At 39.0% G+C, this 22,770-nt stretch overlaps 1 protein-coding gene across 5 annotated transcripts in view; it reads left to right on the forward strand.

The window, feature by feature from the left end:
- The first annotated feature begins 4,515 nt into the window (after positions 1–4,515).
- The window catches only part of Trip11 (thyroid hormone receptor interactor 11), a 71,095-nt gene continuing 52,840 nt past the window's right edge, over positions 4,516–22,770 (forward strand). For 2 of the 5 annotated variants that reach the window (XM_076921379.1, XM_076921383.1), the window contains exons 1-7: positions 4,516–4,960; positions 9,655–9,716; positions 13,193–13,303; positions 15,278–15,556; positions 19,650–19,709; positions 20,968–21,133; positions 21,629–21,973. In XM_076921379.1, coding sequence (XP_076777494.1) covers positions 4,822–4,960; positions 9,655–9,716; positions 13,193–13,303; positions 15,278–15,556; positions 19,650–19,709; positions 20,968–21,133; positions 21,629–21,973 — 1,162 coding nt within the window. In that variant the 5' untranslated portion in view covers positions 4,516–4,821. The remainder of the gene's footprint in view (positions 4,961–9,654; positions 9,717–13,192; positions 13,304–15,277; positions 15,557–19,649; positions 19,710–20,967; positions 21,134–21,628; positions 21,974–22,770) is intronic. The other 3 variants (XM_076921380.1, XM_076921381.1, XM_076921382.1) reach the window with 3 other exon arrangements.

The following is a 22,770-nucleotide window of genomic DNA, read 5'->3' on the forward strand; positions in this document are numbered from 1 at the left end:
TTTTCATAAGGGAAACGGGTAGTATATATAGTATTAATGAGAAAATACTTGGAGTAGTGGGTGACTCATGTCTTTTTTTCCCTAGCACTCAGAAGTCAGAGACAGGTGGACTGTGAGGCCAGCCTGGTGTATGTAGCAAGTTCAGGCAACATAGTGAGGTGGGTAGTGCAGATGACAGTATTTTTCTGAGGCATGGTGCTTCTTTCTAATGGTAGTGGGTTTAATTGTGCCATGTTGGTCTTGCTACTTCCTGAATGATGATTGGGGATACTCAGCTCAGGCTAGCTATTGGGGGTGTTTGGCAGGGAAAGGAAAAGTTGTCCATGATGGTTAATCTTAAATGACAGTTTGATTGCCTAGGAAGAAGGAGCCTTAATTGAAGAATTGCCTCAAACAGAGTGGCCTGTGGACATGTCTGGTTTTTTGTTTTGTTTTGTTTTTTTAAATGCTTGATACAGAAGGATTAGCTGTTGTGAGTGGTACCATCCCTAGGCAGGTGGGCCTGTACTATACAACAAGAAAGGTAGCTGATTGTGAACTTGGGTGTGAGCCTGTAAACAGTATTCTTCTATGATGTCTGCTTCAGTTCTTGGGTTGAGTTACTGTCCAGACTTTCCTCAGTGATAGATCGAGACCTGTGATAGAATTGTAAGATGAAATAAACCCTTTCCTCTTCCAGCCTGCTTTTGGCACAGTACTTACCACAGCAACAGAAAAGCAAACTAGAATAGCATTTTAAACTCCAATGTTATCAAATGGAGGTTTTAAAATTTACTAGAAAAAAAAAAAAAAAACCAAGCATCTATATATATATATATATATATAAAGACTGGTATGATTAACAACTGTAAACTCATAACCTAATTTCAATAATGACTAATTTCTGGCAACGTATTTTTTGAGACAACGTCTCACTTTGAGACAACATCTCATCATGTTACTCTGGCTGGCTTTGAACTTGTTATGTAGACCAGGCTAGCCTGGGGCTCACAGAGATCCACCTGCCTCCTGAGTGCTAGGATTAAAGGCATGCACCACTATGTCTGGGCTTTTGACAATTTTTTTTAATGCATGTATGTTCATGTTTGTGTGTTTGTGTGTGTGGGCATGCATGTATGTGTGTTCATGTGGTCAAAAGACAACTTCAGATGTTATTTTCAGAAAAGCTATACTTCTCTTTTGAGACAGGGTATCTCACTGGCCTAGAGTTCATCAGTTAGGTTAGCCTGGCTGGCCAACAAGCCCCAGTGATCTTCCTGTCTCTCCAGCAGCATGGCACATACATGTGCCACCATGACTTACCTTTTCTATGTGGATCTGATAAACTCGGGTCCTCATGTCTGTGAAGCAAGAATGTTGCTTAACTGAGCTATCTCTTCAGCCTAGTTTTTGACAGTTCTCCTCTCATGCTCTCTCTTCCCATTTTTTTTTTTTTTTTGAAGTACATTCAGGATAGCATATCATGCTACTTACCAGGGTACAACTTAAGGATCTGGGGCTATAAAAAAAAAATCCATCTGAAGGAAGTTTTAGAATAGGGGGTTCTCAACTTCTGGGTTAAACTCCTTTGGGGTTGGATATCACATATCCTGCATATCAGACATTTCCATTACGGTTCTAGCTAGTTTCATATAGTAGCAAAGTTACAGTTATGAAATAATTTTATGGTTGAGAGTCACCACAACATGGGAACTGTATTAAAAGGTTGCAGCATTAAGAAGGTTGAGAACCACTTATTTAGATGTTAGAACAAATGGTAGCATTTGTTCTAATAAATGGTGCAAAAGCTTACATTTGTATTTTCTTAATTTCATCCTTGCATTTCATTCCATGGATTTTGTAGCACATTGTGAATTTATGGATGTGTGTGTTTACCGCTCTAGAAGTGGTGGAGCCTGGAGAACAGAGCTGAAAAATGAGGCAGACTAACACCTCATGTAATAGACAACTTTATTCAGATCTTCAGACATCATACTATGACGATTAAGAGGAGATACATGAGCAAAGTGTATGATCACAGAGGCAAGCCGAATATGATGGGCAAGCCCCATGCAAGAAAACATGTTTTTCCCATAGAGGCTTATAAACAAATACCAACAGCTAGTTGCAATGAATAACCTGAAGTAAATTCACACTATGCACTACACCTGGGAGGGACACACAAGCACACTCCAATTGAGTGGTTTTGAGGAAACTGAAATTGTGTAAATGTCACTCATTTCCTCAGATGAAAGGATGAGATGAGAGCCATAGCCAAGCTATGCGAGTACAGGGCTTGGGCTGAGCCTAGAGTGTTTGTCTAACTATCCTTAGGCGCAGGCCTGGAAGCTTCTAGCCTGTGTACAATCTAATCTTCCAAGCTGACTGATTTAATCTTCTCTTGGCTTCTGACTGAATTGCTCTGCTTGGCCTCATACTTAACTTTGGCAACATGTTCTAATCTTCTGGCTCCTCCTCATTCTCTGGCTCCTTCTGTCATTGTCTGTGTCTAACTTGTTTCTGTAAAACTGTCTTGGTAAAATCACCACACACATATTTCTGTTTCTGTCTCCCTGTCTTAGTCTCTCTGTGTCTGTGTTTCTCTGTCTCTCTGTCTCTGTCTCTCTGTCTCTGTCTCATAGCCTCTCTTTCCTGTTCTGTTCTCATGTGAGTTGGGTGTATTCAATCTCTGACTCATTCTGTCAAATCTTTCTCTGATTTGTCACATTGTCTGTCCCTTAATTAGACATCACTTTCAAAGAAGGCTGCTTCCTTCTACAAACTAACCTTACCTCCATTGTTAGGGATTAAGAGGTGTGTACTAAGGGTTTGTCTGTATTCCAGCCAGGCCATACTGTAATCCAGGGTTTGTCTGTATTCTGGCTGGTTCCTGTAGACTTAGAAGGTCTTTGGATGTGATCCCTTGCCAGAGCAGCCATGTTGCTGGATTCAAATTCCTCTATAAGGTCACAAGATTCTTGTCTTGTCTTAGAGTTTTCTCACGAGCACTCAGAATTCTCACAGGATTATTCTTGGACCATGTTCCAGCAGATGTGAAGCTCCAGAGGATTTATACCTAAAGAAAAATGAGATTACAGTTGCTAAGCTTTTCAGTCATTCATGAACCTAAGTTAATGTCACTCATCACTCATCATCCTAAACTGAATAAAAACCAGAGTCCTGTTAATGGCCTACCAGGCCCTTGTGATTCAACTTCTTCATATTTTCTGGGTCCTTACTCACAAATCTTTCCCAATCCATTCTGCTCAAGCCATCCTTGCCTTTTTATAAATTTCCAAAATTGCCCAGTTTAAGGGACTTTGTATTCAGTTATATCTTACTATCTAGACTTCCTCCCCCACCCATATAGTTGTATATCTCACTTGCTCATTTCAAGTCTCTATGCAAGATTATCTTACTGTTGAGGTCTCAACCATTTTCTCCATTCCCAGTGCTCCACTTATCATGTCATGCCCATACTATCCTTCCCCTGTTTTACTTTCTCCCTAACATTCCCTAGTGCCCAGAATTAACAGTATACAGGTTAATCATTTGATGATTACATATACTACATTTAAAAACATTGTACTGGGCATAATGGTACATATGTGTAATCTATTACTCATGTGGTAGAAGCAGGAAGGGTCATTAGTTCAAAGCCAACCTGGGTTATAGGAGATTCCGTCTCAAACAAGTGCTGAGGGTGTGGCTAAGCCTATGTGCCAAGCACGGGCAAGTCTCTGGATTTGATCTTCAGCACCAAAAATTCTCCAAGTCAAGCTGAAAATGTAGCTCATCAACCCCACCATCACTGACAGTGTTCTGCCCTGCTTCTTCCCTTGAGTGTGTGTCATTTACTCCATTTTCTTGACTTCCTTACTACTATCCACGTGTCTCTGTCCAATTCCTTGCTCTGGGACACAGAAGCTGAAAACTCCTCGGAGACAACCCCTAAACCCAAATTGACACCTGTTGAAAATTATTCAAGTTTCAGGGAGAGATAATTTGGGGGGGGGGGGGTTGTCATCGGATTCCACATTCTAGTGGGTATTCCCAATGTTCCTTTAAGTACATGGTAACTGAAAACATACACCAAAACAAGTGTTTTCTGCCTGGATACTTGAATTGCAACCCGCTCTTTCAGCTTTGTAACCTCGTTTCCAACCCTCTGGCATGGATAATCTATTATCCGCAGAGGCTGGATAATAGAGTAATGTGGATGGATTGAGGTCGCTTCCCTGTGGTGTGGGACGACCCTATCGAATTCTAGCGATGCAATAGCTCCCGAAGACAGGATTAGAAGGCGGCTGTCAAGGGTTGCTTCCTCTTACAAAAAAAGAGCAGCTCCGCAGGTGGAAAGTGCCACCGTTGCTGCCACTGCCTCTGGTCTCCACCTAAAGTTCTGCAGGTTACACGGAAGTCACGGGTCTGGCTGGCCCATATTTGGTCCTCCGCGATCCCACCGTCCTTCGCGTCCGGGACGCATCTGTCAGCGGCCCTTCTACGCCGTCGCGGAGCTTCTCTATGATCCCTGCCGCTTTCCCGGCGGTGTCATGGCGGCCGGCGTTGAGTTGGCAGGGCTGGCCCACGAAACTGAGGAAAGTCAGTAAAGCTGAGCAAGAAGTGGTGCAGCCGCACGGCGGGAAGCCGTGGGAATGAGCAGAGGCCCCGCGGGGGCCACGGTGTCCGCAGCGGCGAACCCTTGGTGAAGCGCCAGGCCGGGCCTCGGCTTTCTGACGCGGCGGTTGGTGGGAGTGTCGTGTCCTGCGAGTCCTCAGCGTCTGGATCTGCACCAGCTTCGGCGTCCAGGGACATTTGGAGCGGACGTGTCCACCCGCAGCGATGTCGTCCTGGCTCGGGGGCCTCGGCTCCGGCTTGGGCCAGTCTCTGGGTCAAGTAGGGGGCAGCTTGGCTTCCCTCACTGGCCAGATTTCAAACTTCACGAAGGATATGCTGATGGAGGGCACGGAGGATGTGCCAGGTAACAGCTGGAACGAGGGCGGTGGGGCTTGCTTGGGACCCCAAGAAAGTCCACTTAGTTCCGGGTCCGGTCCGTCAGCAGATGCGGACAGGTCCCGAAGGAGTCACTCCACACTTTTTTTCTTTGCTCTCCCCCCTTTACCTCCGCAGCCGCTTTTCCAGCCTTCAGGACCACGGTGGAGGATTCTGGTCCTCCTCCCTCCATTGAATACGCTGGATAGCTCAGTAAAGTGGAACTGCTTCCTTTATGCCGAATAGGGTCTTCTTTGGGCGGTCCATGCCTTTTACTTACTTTGCCCAGAGTTTGGGGGCTGATCTCATTTTGATCCTTTAGTATGACAACTAAAGTATGACAATTGTTTTTCATACGTTGTGACAATAATTACTCAGAATTAAACATTTGGTGACTCCTGTCCTGGCTTTAGCACGTTGTTAGGGGAATAGGGCTGTTTTTCTATTCCAACTATTTTATAATTTTGCTCATCTTGAAGACACTTTGCGGCTGAAAACGTATTTTTGTGTAGGATTGCACATTTCTCCCATACTTTTGGCAGAAGTAGTGGGATACTTTATCTTTTGAGTATTCTTACCTACCTGTACTCACTTTAAAACTTAAAAAAAAATATTGTGATGTGTGTGTGGGTGTGTCTGTGTATGTATGTATATGACGTATATGTGCATGGGTGTCTGTACCACGTCACTAGTGTGTGGAAGTCAGAAGACAACTTTGTGGAGTTCTCTTTCCACTTTTAGGTAGAATTTGGGGATGGAATTCTTTTTACTTTGCTTGAATGACAAGCACCTTTACTCACTCATCTAGCCAGGCTCCTTCCCTTATTTTTGAAGTCGTCATCTTGCTATCCTAATAAATAGTGACCTAGAATTAGATTGTTATCAGTGGTTAGGTTTATTACTCTTCTGATTTCTAGACATTGCTTTGAGCAGGTTGGGTTTTTAAAAGTTTTAATCAAGGAAGTGGGGAGATCCAGCCACTAAGAGCACTGGCTGCCCTCCCAGAGAACCCAGGTTCGACTCTCAGCACCCAGTGGCAGCTCACAGTTGTCTGTAACTTCATTTCGTTTTTTAGAAAATCTGGTGTCAACTTTAGGCCTCAGCGTGCACTAGACACCCAAATAATATAGAGACATAGATGCAGACAAAATACCCATACTCATAAAATAATAATACGTATTTTTTTAAAGTTTTAATAAAGGTTTGCCGTGCAGCTCAGGGTGACCTAGAGTTGATAGTCTTCTGCCTCTGCATCCCAGTGCTGGTATTACAGGTGTGGACCACCATTCTAGGACAGTCTTATTTCTTTATAACGAACAACTTACTGTTCTAGTTTAATCTATGGGAAAGACTAGCTAGAGATTGAGCCCAAGGCCTCATGCATGGTAAGCACACTCCACTGAATTATTCTCCCAACTCCCATTTTTTTCATCATGGTTTAATAGCTGTGTGTATTGGCTGGAAATAGAGTAAAATGGTTTGATAGAAAAAGTCCTTATATTTAGAAGGAAAACTGGATCACTGCCCAAACCCATCTTACTGCTTGGGCTTCTGTTGACTGGAAGGGTCACAACTTGGGACAATGAGAACAAAAGGCCTTCATGTGTCCAGTAAAGGGCCATGGGACTTTAAAAGGGCTTTAAAAACTTTAAAAGGGCAGAGAAGGGCTAATAGCTGCATTAAAGAATAGATTCTCACTGTATTATAGATAGGAACTATTTGGTATCTCTTTGACCTGAAACTGGAAAGTAGTTACCCATAACCTGATATAGAGTTCATTTTGTTCTCCTCACCAGAGAGCTTCCTGTACTCTTTTAACAAACAGAACCCACCTTTTCTCTTTCTGAGACAAGGTTTTCTCTGAAGCCCAGGCTGTCCTGGTACTTGCAGAATAGCCCAGGGTTGACCCCCAATAGCATTTCTCCTGTCTCACCTCCATGTAGTATCAATTTTAGGTTTGTTTGTTTTGCTTTTTGAACTCTGTAGCCTTGCCAGCCCAGAATTTGAAGATCTGCCTACATCTACCTTTGCAGTGCTAGGATAGAAGGCACAGACCACCAAGCCTGGCTTGAGTCTCAGCTTTAGTGATTTGGGTAGCTGCTGATTTTCCTGAAGTAGAGATCTTTGTCATGTTTGTTTTGTATCTTTCTTGTTGTCTACTTCAAATTGGCCATTGAACTTGTTCCTCCTGTGTCACGGTTATCCTTTTTCTTTATAACTGCTACTTCAGCTCAGATCCTCAGTCTCTCCCCGCTTTATGCTCTTTGGGTCTGGTTCTTCATTCATTTTCTTTTGTACTGCCAGTCTAAAAATACATTGGTTTAAAAGTTTTTTGACTTACAGGAAAAAAGCCAAAACTCTTACTTTGGGAGGTCAAAGACCTGTTTCCTCAAGACTCAAACTGTCTTTTCTAGGTACAATACCAGTCTCCATGCCTGCTATTGTACATGTACAAGTGCAGCCTGTTCCCAAAGCTTCTGTCACACAGAACTCTGCTAGGTTTCCACCACTCCAAGCTTCTCCATGGAAAGTCTTTACTTCCTCCTTTACCCTCCTTTGCCTGGAAAATAGTTTTTCTGTATAACCCTGATCATGTGTCAGAGACTTTGTGAAAGTGTTCTGACCCCACATGAGGTGAGTTGGTTGCTAATGTTCTGTATTCTAACAACTTTATCCTTGATAATATTGAGTGATAATTTGACTTTTTCCCTGTGATATATGCGGAGGGATGTCTTAGTTACTTTCTGTTGCTATAACAAAATCCTATGGCCAAGGCAACTTATAAAAGAAAGTATTTAATTGGGAGCTCGTAGTTCCAGATGGTTAGAGTCTATGAACATCGGGGCAGGGAGCTTGGCAACAGGCAGTCAGGTGTGCTGCTGGAGCAGTAGGTGGGGGCTTATATCTGGCCCACAAGCACCAGGTAGAAGGAAGGAGAGCTAACTGGAAATGGGCTTTTGAAACCTACAAGCTTGCCTAGAGTACCATACCTTTTCCAACAAAGCCACACCCCCTAATCCTTCCCAGATAGTTCCACTACCTGTTGACTAAGCATTCAAATATGTGAACCATGGAGACCATTCTTTTTTGTTTGTTCATTGTTTTGTCTGTGTAGACTTGGATGGTTTGTATGTGTATGTATGTGCTAATACCACTGGAGGTCAGAAGAGGGTATTGGACACCTGGAATTGAAATTCTGTGTGATTGTGAGTTGCCTGATATGGGTGCTCAGGTCCTCTGGAGGACCAGCTAGTGGTCTTAATTTTTGAGCCATCTCTCTAGCTTGGGCCTTTGGTTTACTAGTCAAGTCAGGACTATGTAGCTCTATCTCCTCTTCTCTTTTTATAATGTCCAGATGCAGAAATGGAAAAATACCAGTACACAAAGGAAAAATGTAAATATGTAGATGATAATTTCTAGCAAGATTAGTGGTGCCATTTTGGCATTGGTGCACCCTCACTATATTTACTAACTTACTTATTTTTTAATTGTTATCCACTTACTTATTTGAGACAAGTGTTTACTCTATAGTTCGGGTTGGCTTTCATCTCAGATCCTCCTACTTCAGTCTCTTAAAGTGTTGGGATTATAAGTATGTACCTCCCCTGTACCCCAGATGGCTTTGACTACTCATTCATTTACTCATTCTTTGGTTGTGGGGATTAAGTTAGGGCTTTGCACAATCCAGGTGGATATTGTACCATCTGAGCTGTGTCTTTGAGTCTTTTGACTACTTTAAATGAAAACGAAGTCAGAATGAGTTCATCATTTTTTAAAAGGTTTCTTTATTGTGTATGTGTGCATGAGCATAAGTGAGAGACATACAGAGAGAGGAGAGGAAGGGAAAGACAAGGAAGGAGGAAGAGAGAGAGAAAGAGAAAGAGAGCATGAACGAGAGAGCAAGAGAGCCAGTGTTCACAAGATGGAGTACTGGTGTACATGGAGCTTGGAGGACAACTTTTCAGGAGTCAGTTCTCTGCACTGTATAAGTGAGCTTCTATCAGTGTCCCTCGCCCCCAGTCATGACACAGAAGTGCTGGGATGACAGATTTTAGGTACCTTATCTGGCTTTTTATGTAGATTTTAGGGATTGGCATAAGGAGTCAGGCTTGGTAACAAGACCTTTACTCACAGACAACTTTCTGGCCCCTCATCCCTGTTTTTAATAAGTTGTGTTTGTGTTACTTTAAATATTCTCAGAGTATTTTTGGTTTTAATTTTAGGTCATTAATTATTCGGTAGTTTGGGATTAGAAGGTGAGAGGAAAGTGTAAACTCCAGTTGAGTAAGTCTCATCTCAAGTTACAACATAAGCTAAAGGAGAAGTCTATGAAGAGTGTCACAGGTAAACCGAGACTTGTGAGGAGCAGGCGAAAGGAAGATGGGGCACTTATGGTACTGTAGTGAGCATCAGCAGTGGGAAGGACGTCCTGGTAAGGGAGGAATGACGTGTCTTCCGAATAAGCTCTGTTCAGCCTAGCATTCTGTTTAAACTCAGTGAACTCTGATTCCCTTAAGATGCCTCTTTAGGGTTGGGGGAGAGAGCTCAGCAGGGGGGCACTTGACTAACAGAGGCAAGGCCTAGGAGTCAGTCTTCTAGTACCAGTACCCACACCACAGGACAACTGCTTATTACTCCATATGGTGTTAATCAACTATTCAGTATATACTGTTTGTTTTGTAGCAGATTTGCCCAATTCCGGGAGAGAGGAAAATGAAGCTACTCATTCAGTCTTAAGATCAGAGGTAAGGACAATTAAGGACAGTTGTCAAACTTCAAGTTTCCTCTTTTGAAACCATAAAAGTTATTGAAACTTTAAGTATTTTTAAATGCACTGTCTGACCTTTCGACCTTTCCTGTTCCTCAGGGTTTCATTTTGATCCTGTCTTACAACCCCACCAAGTGAGGAATGTGTGTGTGGTTGCCACAGTCGGTTCTTCTGTAGTCTCATTTCACTTCTAGCTGTTGGAAATGGGAAAACTGCCAGATGTAGAAATAGTCCTGTTAAAAATGTATCATTAATATCGCCTGGACATGTGTTACACTGAAGTACATTTATTTGCTTGTATTTATTACCTGTTTTGTTTGGCTTTGCTTTTGAGCTAAGGTTTCCCATGTAGCTCAGCCTGGCCTTGAACAGGTGATCCTCTTGCCTTAGCCTCCTGAGTTCTGGGATAACAGGTTTGTTTTAGTCACTGTTTTATTGCTATGGCTATTGCATGGCCAAGGTAACTCTTATGAAAGAAAGCATTTAATTGGGGGTTTGCTTATAGTTTCAGAGGGTTAGTCCATTATCATCATGAGGGGAGCATGGCAGTAGGCATGGTACTGGAAAAGAAGTTGAGAGCTGTATCCTGATCTACAGGCAGAAAGAGAAACAGGACCTGGCATGGGTTTTTGAAATCTCAAAGCCCACCCCCAGTGACACACTTCCTCCAACGAGGCCACATCTCCTAATCTTTTTCAAATAGTGCCATTCTGTGATGACTAAGCTTTCAAATATATGAGCCTATGGGGGATATCCTTATTCAAACTACCACAAGACCTGAACCATTATACTTAGCTAGAGGTACATTTAAATGTAATATGAAACATAGAATTCTGTGTAATCTAGAGTTTTAAATTTCCTAACATTAGAATAATAATATAATATTTGGAGCAAAGAAGTTAAGAATATAGGAATAATAAGCTAATTTTACTGTTTTGTTCCTTATGAGTCAATGTGTAGTTGTCACTAATTCTGGACATTATATTATACTTAATAGGGAAGAGAAAAGCTTGGAAAAGTGCAGAGGAAAGCCCTAAAGAAATTAAAAGGATCTCAGAGTGGGAACTATTATAAAGGACTATCGGAGCTCAACAATTTAGCCTTGGGATAAGAACAGTAAGAGAACACTTAGTGTTGTAGCGAGTGATGTTCTTAGAGGACTGTGGTAAGCATGATTTTCTCAATTCTGAGCCTATAAAAAGAAAACACTGACTCTAGATGCTAAGACAGTATTTCCTATCAAGCCTTGCTGAACTTTGGTCTATAATATCAAGGTGAGATTGTGGAATTTTAAAATAGAGAAGGGACTTGTAAGAGAGGACATTAGCACTGAGCCTAGAGAAGAAGATAGCATTGTGGTGGCACTTAGAGACCTTAGCATAGGCACTTGATAAGGAACACAGGTGTGGTACTGATACATGCAATCTTAGTGAGAATGAGCTAGAAAATCATTGAGTAGTATAGGCCCTCAGTAGTACAGACCCACCCAGCAAAGTTAGAGTGTGTGCATGCTACTGTAACTTGCCAGTGTATATTTTGGGGGAAAGTAAGATTGATTAACCTACTTGAATAATGTCTGCTGTATACTGAATCTGAGAAAGGAAATAGAACCCATATGTCCTTCTGTGGATCTCAGTCCCTTAATGTTTTTTATGGTTGTATCATTTCTAGCAAGTATGGTTTTAAAGCTTAGAAATATTTATTTGGGGGAGACACATTCACCCCCTGTAAGCCTCTTCCTCATTTGATGCTACTCAAATACCAGCGGAAGACAAGGGCTCTACTGAGGTGCTGTAACGGAAGTTCTAGCCACATATGCACATGTATATGCCTACATATGCCTGCACCAGGCTTGTGCTCTAGTCTCACTCTAGCACCTTCTGTCACTTTGTGCTCAAGACTCACTGATGTACAAGAATAAGGTGATGGTAGCAAGTTTTAGTCTAGGCAAAAGGCGATGTGTTTCCAGGGTGTTCGATTTTCCGATGCCTGGTTTACCCAATTCCTTATGGTTCTTTCTATTTTTTCCTTGTTTTGTATATTTGTGTCAGGTGTGTGTGTGTGTGTGTGTGTGTGTGTGTGTGTGTGTGTGCGCGCGCGCCACATGTATGGAGGTCTGAGGCCAACCTCAGTTATCATTTTTTGTTTTCCATCTTGTTTGAGACAGGGTCTCAGGGTTTGCTTCTTCATGTGCCAGGCTGCCTGGCACATAGGCTCCCAGGGATTCTCCTAAATCCACCTTGGATCTAAAAATAGGGACAGTGGGATTATGGCCAAGCCTGGCTTTGTATGTGTTCTGGTGATCTGAGCTTTGGCTCTCACACCATGCAGCAGTCATTTTACCTATCGACCCACCTCCCTAGCCCTGTGTTTTAGAGACAGGGCCTTGCTATGTGGCACTGGCTAGCCTATTGTATGAGCCCTAGTTAGGAGTCTAATTGCAAATGATACGAATTCACCTAGCTAACTTACCTTTTCCTCTTTTTGCCAAAAATAGTTATATTACACTTATTATTTATATCTAGTAGACTCTCTTGGTCTTTTTATATAATCATTTTTCAGAAGTGTGAATAAATTGATAATGAAGAACTTGTGTTTTGTTTGTTTGTTTTGTTTTTGAGACAGGGTCTCTTTGTAGCCCTAGCTGTTCTTGCACAGGCTGGCTATACACTGACTAGGCTGACCTTGAACACACAGAGATACACCTGCCTCTGCTTCCTGGTGCTGGAATTAAAGGTGTGTGCCATTATGCCTGGCATAAAATCATTTTAAAAAGGCTTTTAGTGGCATTAGTAAACTTTCTATCATCTTAGAAAGCTACTCAATTATTCTCATATTCCTATTAGAAGTTTTAATATGTTATAAATACAGTAAACCCCAATTTTTATGTGTACAGGTAAATATTTTGCTTGCATATACCTAAGAGTCTGATCTCAGCCTTTCAAAATTGGGCTCAAAGGAAATCAAAGAAAGCCACTTAATTCATAGCAGGGCCTTTGTGTGTAAACAAAGGTTTTACCTAAAGTGTATGGGAGATTAAAACATCTGTGTAAAAGTCTTTAAATTCTGTTTCATAAACACAAGTTTTACAGGGCTTGATAGGAAAAGAACAAAACAACAACAAAGCCAACTAGTGTTTACTGTTCTTTGCATTGGGAACCAAATCTGGACTCTACCGTCACCTCTGTAGACTTACCTCTGCTTTCCCCTGTTTCTTAAAAACCAATAGATACTTTTGGGAACTTTGCCAGCTTGTGAGTTTGTTGAAGAGAAAACAGGGCTAGAATTAGCATTTTAATTTAAAGATGTATATTAAAAGCCAGAATTCTGTCTGAGACTTTTGATATTTTACATTATTTTTGTGGAATATTTTTATGATTCATGTGTGTAATGATTGCTAACATGCGTGACTTGAAATATTTTTGTTAAAAATACTTTTCTCTTTGCTTCTAGAATGAAAGACTTAAAAAGCTTTACACTGATCTAGAGGAAAAGCATGAAGCATCAGAACTTCAAATAAAGCAGCAATCTTCAAGTTACCGAAGTCAGTTACAGCAGAAAGAGGCAAGAGCTGATTCTTGTTATTTCATGGGTTTTTTTTTTTTTTCAGATTGATGAAAGTATTAAAATAGTAAATTTATTAAGATTGGGGCAACATTCCTGTTAATTTTATTTTTATAAACTGACTTTTGTAAAGATTAAATTCTAGTTTCTAAGAGTCTCAACATTTTAATGATCTGATGCTTATAAGTTCTGATATTTATGAAATATAATTTAATATATATTTTCTTAGGTTTTAAAAACATTTATTTAGTTTAAATTAAATTAAATTAAATTGTTTTGCAGTGCTGGAGGTTGAACCCAGGACCTTGCATATGCTAGCTATTTTTTAAGTTGGTTTTAAGTCAGTGTGATCATTAACAAAACATTTTCCTTTGTAAAAATACATTTTTACTATACATGTTAATATTTTTTGTATTGGCTTGTACGTGATTTTTCACATAAATCTATATTAAATGTTTTACAGTTGAACTTTTTTGTGTTTCTGTTTTCTTTTACTTTGATTAAAATGGTTGTTTTGGCATTGTTTTATCTTTTCTGTGTAGTCTTAATAATAGATAATAAATAGATACTATATAATTTAAACCATGTTACTCTGAATCCTGTTGTTAAATCTTCTTTTACGTTTAATACTTAAGTAGAGTGCAATGAATACTTACATTAAGTTGAGCCATTTCTCATTTTATTATCCAGATCATTTTGGGTACTCTATAGCTTGGTGGCTAACTTTTCATTTATACTATAGTCGTATTTGGGTTTTTAAAATTTCAATGAGGGATGGAACTGTAGCTCAGTAGTTGCAGAAGAGTGCTTATGTGGGAGGCCCTGTGTTCAGTTCCCAGCACCATAAAACAAAACTAAAAACAAAAACTTAGATGAACTGGTTTCTAGTTCTCTTAGTGATATGTTAAAGCAGAGTAAAAGTATGCTACATTTAAGAGAATAATAAACACTTAGAGCTTAAGTTTTCTATCTTAATTGGATAATTGATAATTAACAATTGATAATTGATAATTTTATATAAAATAAATTATTGTAAGAATAAAACAAATACAAAAAGTAGAGATATAAGTTCAAATGAAGGTTATATGCAATTTTTTTTGCAGTACAAGGTTTGAACCCAGGACCTCGCACATAGATGTTCAAGTACTTTACAACTAAGCTATATTTCTAGCCCTCTTCTTAAAATTATTTTTAAGGCAGGATTTCACATAGCCTAGTCTAGCCTCAAATGTTATATAGCTGAGGATAGCCTTTAATTTTTGAGCTTTCTCCTGCCTCAGTTTTCCAAAGTCCTGGGTTTGCAGCCAGAATTTTTATAGTGTTATCTCTTTAAATAGGGTCAGAGTTTTATTGGCCCCCTCTTGGTCAGTGTTAAAGCCAGGGCCCGTTTTAATGCATATTTCTTTCTAAGATTAATGAGCTAATAACCATAAGCTGACTGTGTTATCTTATCTAAAAAGACTGGATTAATAAATCGGAGCATTCTTTTCAGTCATATTGTATAGACCAGTGCAAAGTAACTGCTGACTCATGGCAGTTTTCAGCCTAAACCCAGCCATGCTCTAAATGACCTGATTTACCTATGACTTTCCTAGCAGGGTAGTTCCAAGAAAGCTTTGAATGTGTAAGTCACACAGCTTCTGTTTTATTTCATGTCTGATGATCATAAACAGAGTTCTGAGAACTCAGGTTATGAAGATAGTAAACTGACTTCCACTGAGAAATTCATTGCTCAGTTAACAAGTGAGTGAATTCCTAATCTTCATGCTACTTGGTACATTATCTACACTGTATGGGCATTGTGTTTGCTTTTCAACTAACATCTTACGGTTCAGGTATTATGGAAGATCTGAGTTCACTTAATTGAGTACTGTTGTTAGGTCATCATTATGCCTTTCAACATTGGGATCTATAAAAAGGCCAGTAAGGATTTTAAAAATACTTTCTCTAAAACATGGATTATAAATCCCATAGGAAGAAATCAGCCACCTTAAAGCAAGACAGATTGCACTCCAGGATGAACTGCTCAGACTGCAGGCAGCTGCTCAGTCAGTCCACTCAGGATCTGGCAGTGCACCAGCAGCCAATGCATCATCTTCGTTCAGCTATGGGATCAGTCATCGTGTGTCACCCTTCCATGAAGATGACATGGACTTTGGAGATGTGATCTCATCACAACAAGAAATAAACAGATTATCAAATGAAGTTTCAAGACTTGAATCTGAACTTGGACATTGGAAACATATTGCTCAGGTTGGTTAAATTTGGATGAATTTGTGAAAACTATGAATTAGTGAAAATGCTGGTATTATTTAGGGAGAGCATCTGGTACTAAAAATAATTCTTGATTAGAAAAATAGAGAAACTATATTTGTTTTCTAATGTAACAGTCAGCTTTCTAAGTGATTTGGTCAAGTCACCTTTCTTTTTCAACCTTAGTTTTCTCTTTTGGATGATATGTGAAAAAAAAATTTAGATAGATAATTAGATAGATAGATGATAGATGCATAGGTAGGTAGGTAGGTAGGTAGATAGATAGATAGATAGATAGATAGATAGATAGATAGATTGGTTGATCCACTTAAAAAAAGTTATGAACCCAGACTCATAAGATAAAATGAAATTGAGCCAAGTCTTGAAGTGTCTGGTTTCCCTGATGGAAGCATGGAACTTTAAGGTGCTGTATTTTGAAAGTGGTAGGATTTTGTCTGATGTTTTATAAGTTCTAATGGCATGTAAAATGAAATTTGATTATTAGTATTAAAAATATATTATTATACTGGTGCTAAAGAGATGGCTCAGTGGTTAAGAACACTAGTTGTTCTTCTTTCCAGGGGACCCAGTTTTGATTCCTGGCACCTGCATGGCAGATCACTACTGTAACTAATTCTAGGAGGATCGGATCCTCTGACCTCCATGGGTACTACATCCATATGGTGCACAGATATGCAGGCACTACACCCATACACATAAAATAAAAATAACTACATCTTTAAAAATACATGTTAAGTTGTATGTTGTTTCTCATGTACTAGAAATTAAGTACTTGATAGTTTGAACTGTAAACTTTCTCCCAACGAACCTTTTTTTTCTGTATACCAAGCTGGGTTTTTGTTGTTGTAGTTTGTTTGTTTGTTTGTTTGTTTCCCCCCTTCCTTTTGAAGCAGGCTATCACTGTGTGGCCTTGGCTGGCCTGGAATTCACTTTGTAAGCCAAGCCAGTCTTGAACTCATCATATAGATCCACTTGCCTCTACCTCCATAGTCTAAGAACAAAGTATGTGCTGCCATACCCAGCTATGTCATGATTTTATGTATTTATGGAAGTTGTCAGTAGACAATAGACATTTGGATTTAGCTTCCTTGATATGAGGGGAAAATATAGCATATAAATATATTTGATATAGTAAAAAAAAACAACATTTATGTCTTCTTGTGAATGTCATCAAATTATGGAAAGGAAAATAAAGTTAAAATTATTTGCTTGCTTACAACATGTTGGACTTCTATAATATGACCTTAGCTAGGACAGTCTGTTTGTCCATCTTTTCTTTCTGAAGCCAGTGTTTTTAAACTTTATATATAGAGAATAACCTGAAGCATTGATAATGGCATGGATTTCCTGTGTGCAAGTAGACTTCAATTTAGTATGTGTTTTAGGGTCTTAGGAACTTCAAAGACATGCCAGGCAATTATGATAACCTGAGAATCTTATCTTAATTTTTAAAATTTTATTTGTTCCTTTATGTATGTGGGGTAAGAAGGGGTCACATGCACACACGCATATGTTAACTTCAGAGAACAACTAGTAGGAGTCAGCTCTCTCCTTCACTGGGGAGTCCTGGGAAATGAGGTTAGGTCAGCTTACATGGCAGCAAGGGTTTGGGGGGCAGCAGAATTGGGAGTTTACTAAGATCTTGTCTTTAAAGAAAAATAAAACAAAACAAGCAAACCAAGCAGACAAAAGGAACATTGGTTAGGTTAGTATTTAATAGAGAAGAGGAGGCTCTGTTTTTAAAAATGTGTTTGGCATATCTCAATGTTTAGTATGTGGCAGATAAATACTGGAACATAAAGGTGGCAAGGACATGATTGCAACCTTCAGCAAGGCTTGTTTTCTGCTTAAGACAAGAATTTATTGTTTGTATTAAACTTTATAAAAATTTTAAACATATTATTATATGAAACACTACTATCTTTGTATTATAGGTGAGGAATCTAAGTTATTGCTAGAAATGCTATTCCCATTGTCAGGGATTAATTTACACACACACACTTTGAGGGTTGGTATGAGGGTCACTGCAAGCAAGACAAGTGTGTTCTGACACTAAGTCTTTTTTGTTGTCGTTGTTTTTTCGAGACAGGGTTTCTCTGTGTAGCCCTGGCTGTCCTGGAACTCACTCTGTAGTCCAGGCTGGCCTCAAACTCAGAAATCTGCCTGCCTCTGCCTCCCACGTGCTGGGATTATAGGCGTGCGCCACCACTGCCTGGCTATGACACTAAGTCTTATCTTGAGATTCACTCATTTTCTGTGCTGCCCCCACCCCAATTTCTTATGTTGTCCAGGCTAGCGTGAACTTGCCATCTTCCTTTCTTAGCCCCTTTGCCTAACTGCAGTTGTCGGTGTATACACACATAGTCGTCTTTGGACTGGAGAGTTGGAGTCTTGCCATTATATGTTTTTTCTTTCAGTCTTAGAGCAGCTTTGGTTCAGTAACATGTCATATAATAAATGTTAGTAAAGATAAATGAATGGAGTAGTGGAGAAGGGTGATGGATAAATGTTCAAATACAAAATAATCTATACATGAGAGAAATGAGTTCTGGTGTTGTCTATTAGGATGACTATGGATCATAGTACTACTGTATATTTCAAAATATCTCAAGAGAGGATTTTGGATACTGTCACTACAATAAACATTTGTGATGATTCTAACTACCTGGCTTTGAACATTACGTAGTATGTACATAAATTGAAATATCACAGTGTACCTTACAAATATGTAAAACTACTAGGTATCAATTAAAAATTTAAAGATAATGAACAATATACAAATTTAGAAAATTTAATTTTGTGTGTGTATAGGTAGGCAGGCTGTGTATGTGTGTTTGTGTGTTTTGTGTGTGTGTGTATAGATTTGCACATGCGAGTACAGTATATATGAAGGCCAGAAACTTCAGATCCCCTGGAGCTTGAGTTTATAGGTAGTTGTGAGCTGCCTGACATGGATGCTGAGAATTGGATGAAAGCCCTGGAAGAGCACATTCATAAGCACTAAGCCATCTCTCCAGCCCTGACAATATACAACTTTGAAAGGAATTGAAAACTTGTTTTGGTCAAACCAAAGATTATTCTGTACTAAGGTAGAGATCTTATGGATAAAATTATTTTGTCTTTATTTTGTTTTGAGACAGGATCTCATATCTCCCAGGCTGTTCTCAAACTTCCTGTGTAGTCAAGATTGAACTTAAACTTCTAATCCTCCTGTCCCCAAGTGCTAACATTACAGGTTTTATGCATTGCTGGGCTTATAATCAGGGACACCTAAATTCTACACAGTCACCCTACTACTCACGGAACTACACCCTTAGCCCTATATAAAATCATATGGATCTAGTTACTGCTTTCTTGAAACAGGGTGTCACTATATAGCTCTCCCTGTTCTGGGACTCACTATGTAGATCAGGAGGGCCTTGAACTCACAGAGATACACCTGCCTCTGCCTCCCAAGTTCTGGGATTAAAGGCATGTGCCACTATGCCTGGCATAAGTTCATTTTAAAAAGACTTTTGGTGGCATTGGTATTGGGGAACTTTCTATCATCTCAGAAAGCTACTCATTTATTCTCGTATTTATATTTTGGTTATCTAGTGAAATATTTTTTCATCTTAACTTTATTTTTTAGATCTATTATTGTGCTTAATGATGTAAAATTATAAAAGACGCCAGCTCTTGACTGGCGTCTTTTATTTATTGTGTAATAATAAACTAAAGACTTTGAAGAGTGTATGGAGTTCTTAATCAGACTATATCTGGGAAATGCTCTTGTTTTTCAGATAATAAACTTTTAATAAAGTTAGTTTGTGATTGTGTTTTTTTTTAAAAGATTCATTTATTTATTATGTATATAGTGTTTGGCCTGTATGTATTCCTGCAGGCCAGAAAAGGGCACTAGATCTCAGTATAGATGGTTATGTGGTTGCCGGGAATTGAACTCAGGACCTCTGGACAAACAGACTGTGCTCTTAACCTCTGAGACATCTCTCCAGTACCATGTTTTTTGTTGTTGTTTTTTTAAACAAAAGAAAATCAGTGTAATTATTTTTTTTTTTCTTTCTAAACTAAGGTGCAGGGAGCACAAAGTTCTGATCAAACTGAAATCTGCAAACTACAAAATATTATTAAGGTAAATCAAACTGTTGATTGTTGATATCTGCTGTGCGTCTAATATCTGTAGATTGTAAAGATATAAGCCAAATTAGGACTCTTAGTTATAAATTCACTATGCAGATGGTGATACTCAACTGTTCTAGTTTTCAACTTTTATTCTTTATAATAAGATACATCCAAGAACTTTTGCTTTTAAATATTTTCTTAGTAATCCTAAATCTGTGTGTCTTTCATATTTCCAGTTTGATGACATTTTAAAGGTTTGAGCTTATAGAATGCTAACTATTACTGTAACTATTTTACCTTAGTGATAGAATTTTACTGGTTTTTTTTTTTTTTGGTCAGATTTCTTTTATGAGAAAAGTCTTGATTACATATATTTATCATGGCAATGATAATATAATAATTATAGTAATAATAATTATTATTATAATTATAGTCAGGTATAGAACTTTTAGTTTTGGCTTAATGCTAAGTTAGAAATGTAGATCTGGAGAGATGTTTATCAGGATGTGTGGAGGCATTGCTCTCGGCACTTTGTGAGACAAACTACAGAAAGACAGTTGAGCAAGAGAATAGGAGCAGAAGGAAAACCTGTATGGATGAGTGATGAGTCTGTTGGAGCAAGGTGGTTAGTCTCACCGTTTAGATGACACAAATAAACGATACGTGTAGCACTCCAACATCAGGGCTCTGCTGGAAGTATGGACTGTATTCCAAAGAATAAGAACACGACTAGCTGTGCTCATTCCCAGATGTTTGCAGTGACCCCACTCTTTCAAGATCTAAGGTTGGACGGAAAGCTGGGTGTGACTCTATGCACCTGTAATCCAGGCCCTAGGGAGGCCGTGACAGGAGGAGCATCACCACCTCAAGGAAAGCCTGGACTGTGTACTGAGTTCATGACCAACCAGAGCTTGACTCAAAACAACAGTGAAACAAAGGCAGGGTCTTGGCTCTAGTATTGAGGGAATATTTCCTAAAGAAAAAGAGGTGTTCTTGGTCACAAGTATGAGGGAGTCTTTTACCTATGTTTTGTTCTATTGTGTTCTTGATGTTTCCCCATTAAAAATAGGACACCTTTTTAAACTCTAAGGAAGCATAGACCCATTAGAATTGTCCTAATTTGGGGACTGTGGTTGAATGCTTTCCAGCTTTAATATGTTCAGATAGTCATTTTTAGTAATACGAACTTTTAAACACAATGAAATAAAACACTTTTTTGGATTATTTATTGATCATGTACATTCTTAAATTTGTCCCTGTTTTTTAAGGAACTTAAACAGAACAGAAGTCAGGAAATTGATGACCATCAGCATGAAATGTCAGTATTGCAGAATGCTCATCAACAGAAACTAACAGAGATAAGTCGTCGGCATCGAGAGGAGTTACGTGACTATGAAGACCGAATTGAAGAATTGGAAAATCTGTTACAGCAAGGTTATGAGTTTACTAATGTCACAGTTTAGATGACATTCTTAAATGATAAACCTTAGACAATTTGTAGATCAGAATACTTTTGTCAACTTAGGCCAAGTTCCATGGAATAAGAAGTGACTCATTCTATTCATTGCTGAGTTTGCAGTGATACCATGGCTTTCTGGGTCTGTAGACATGAAAAGTCCTCAGCACTTATAAAATAAGTTACAATTCATGGATTGCTTTGCATTGTTTGTTGATGACACTACAGCCAAAAAAAAAAAAAAAAAAAAAAAAGAGAGGGAGGGAGAGAGATTTTCACCATTTTAAACTTAAATATATAGACTTTTTTTAGTTCAAATGAAGTATTTGACTTTTTATTTATTTAAAATTACAATAATTTAACTTTTTGAGTAGTCCAAGTTCTAAACTCTCTTAAGTCTATATTGTATATAGCAAGCAATTTATTTTTTTGGAACTTGATATTTGATTCCTCTTGTTTTTTTAATGTTTTAGGTGGCTCAGGAGTTACGGTAACTGATCACTCTGAAGTGTATGAGATGCAAAATACTATTCAGATCTTACAGATGGAAAAAGTAGAATCTACCAAAAAAATTGAAGACCTTGAGAATAAAATAAAAGAGATACATAAAAGATTGTCTTCTGCAGAACATGACCGGGAAGTCTGGCAAAAAGAACAGGAGCGGCTGGAAGTGGAAAAGAGACAGATGACTGAGCAGTGTGAGCGCTTAAAGCAGGAACACAGTGAACCCCAGCAGAGTGATGCTGGGACTGAGGAGAAGGTCCTCCCACAGAGCTCCTCAGTTGCAGAGGTCTTGAGATTACAGCAAGCTTTGACTGGTACAAAATGTTTGAAACTTTCATTAGTGTTTCTGGCACACTAGGTCTTTTTATAGACAAGCACTTGAATAATTGCACTTTTATGGAAATTAAGTTTATGTAAATTATTAAGTAATTTGAGAAGAATTGTGGGGTTTGGATTCAGCACCAAATACTTGTCTTCTATAAGGGGTAAGGATTAAGAGTATGTCTTTAGGCCTCTCTTCCTTATTCTCTTAGGTGTTTATATAGAAGTTAGTGATTTAGAAAGCCAGGTAGATTTCAGAGAAGAGTTTATGGGTATAGCAATTGTTATTCATAGGTGTTAGTCTGTTTCTTTAATGTAGACAGAACTGAATACTGTCTGTAACTAATCAGAGCCCAGACTCTCTCATTACGGAATGTAACACTGCATCAGAAACAATTCATTGTTACACTTTGAAGTGATCTGTAATAGAAGCAAAGGCTTGAGTGATAGGAGCCATAGATAGTCTTTTGTTCTCCCAGCTCCAGCTGATTCTTAGTACGTTAAATACTGGTACAGAAAGATGAGTATTAAAGGAAATAGACACAGCACCAGTATTCATCCGTAGCAGAATAGTGGGAGGGAGCTCCTCGGCTGAAAACATGCATTTTATTGTGCATTTTGTCCCCTTTAGTATAAGCTCTGTGTGAACTCATTCATTCCTGCTCTGAAAGTGTCCAGTTCTCTGTGCTTATAAACACCCATATCTGTATCCTACATGCCGGTCAATCATGGCCTCCTGGCCTGAATGGCCAAATCTATATACAACATGGATTTTCAACCTAAAATTAAA

Source organism: Arvicanthis niloticus, chromosome 23 (genome assembly GCF_011762505.2).
Source record: "Arvicanthis niloticus isolate mArvNil1 chromosome 23, mArvNil1.pat.X, whole genome shotgun sequence".
NCBI lineage: Eukaryota > Metazoa > Chordata > Mammalia > Rodentia > Muridae > Arvicanthis > Arvicanthis niloticus.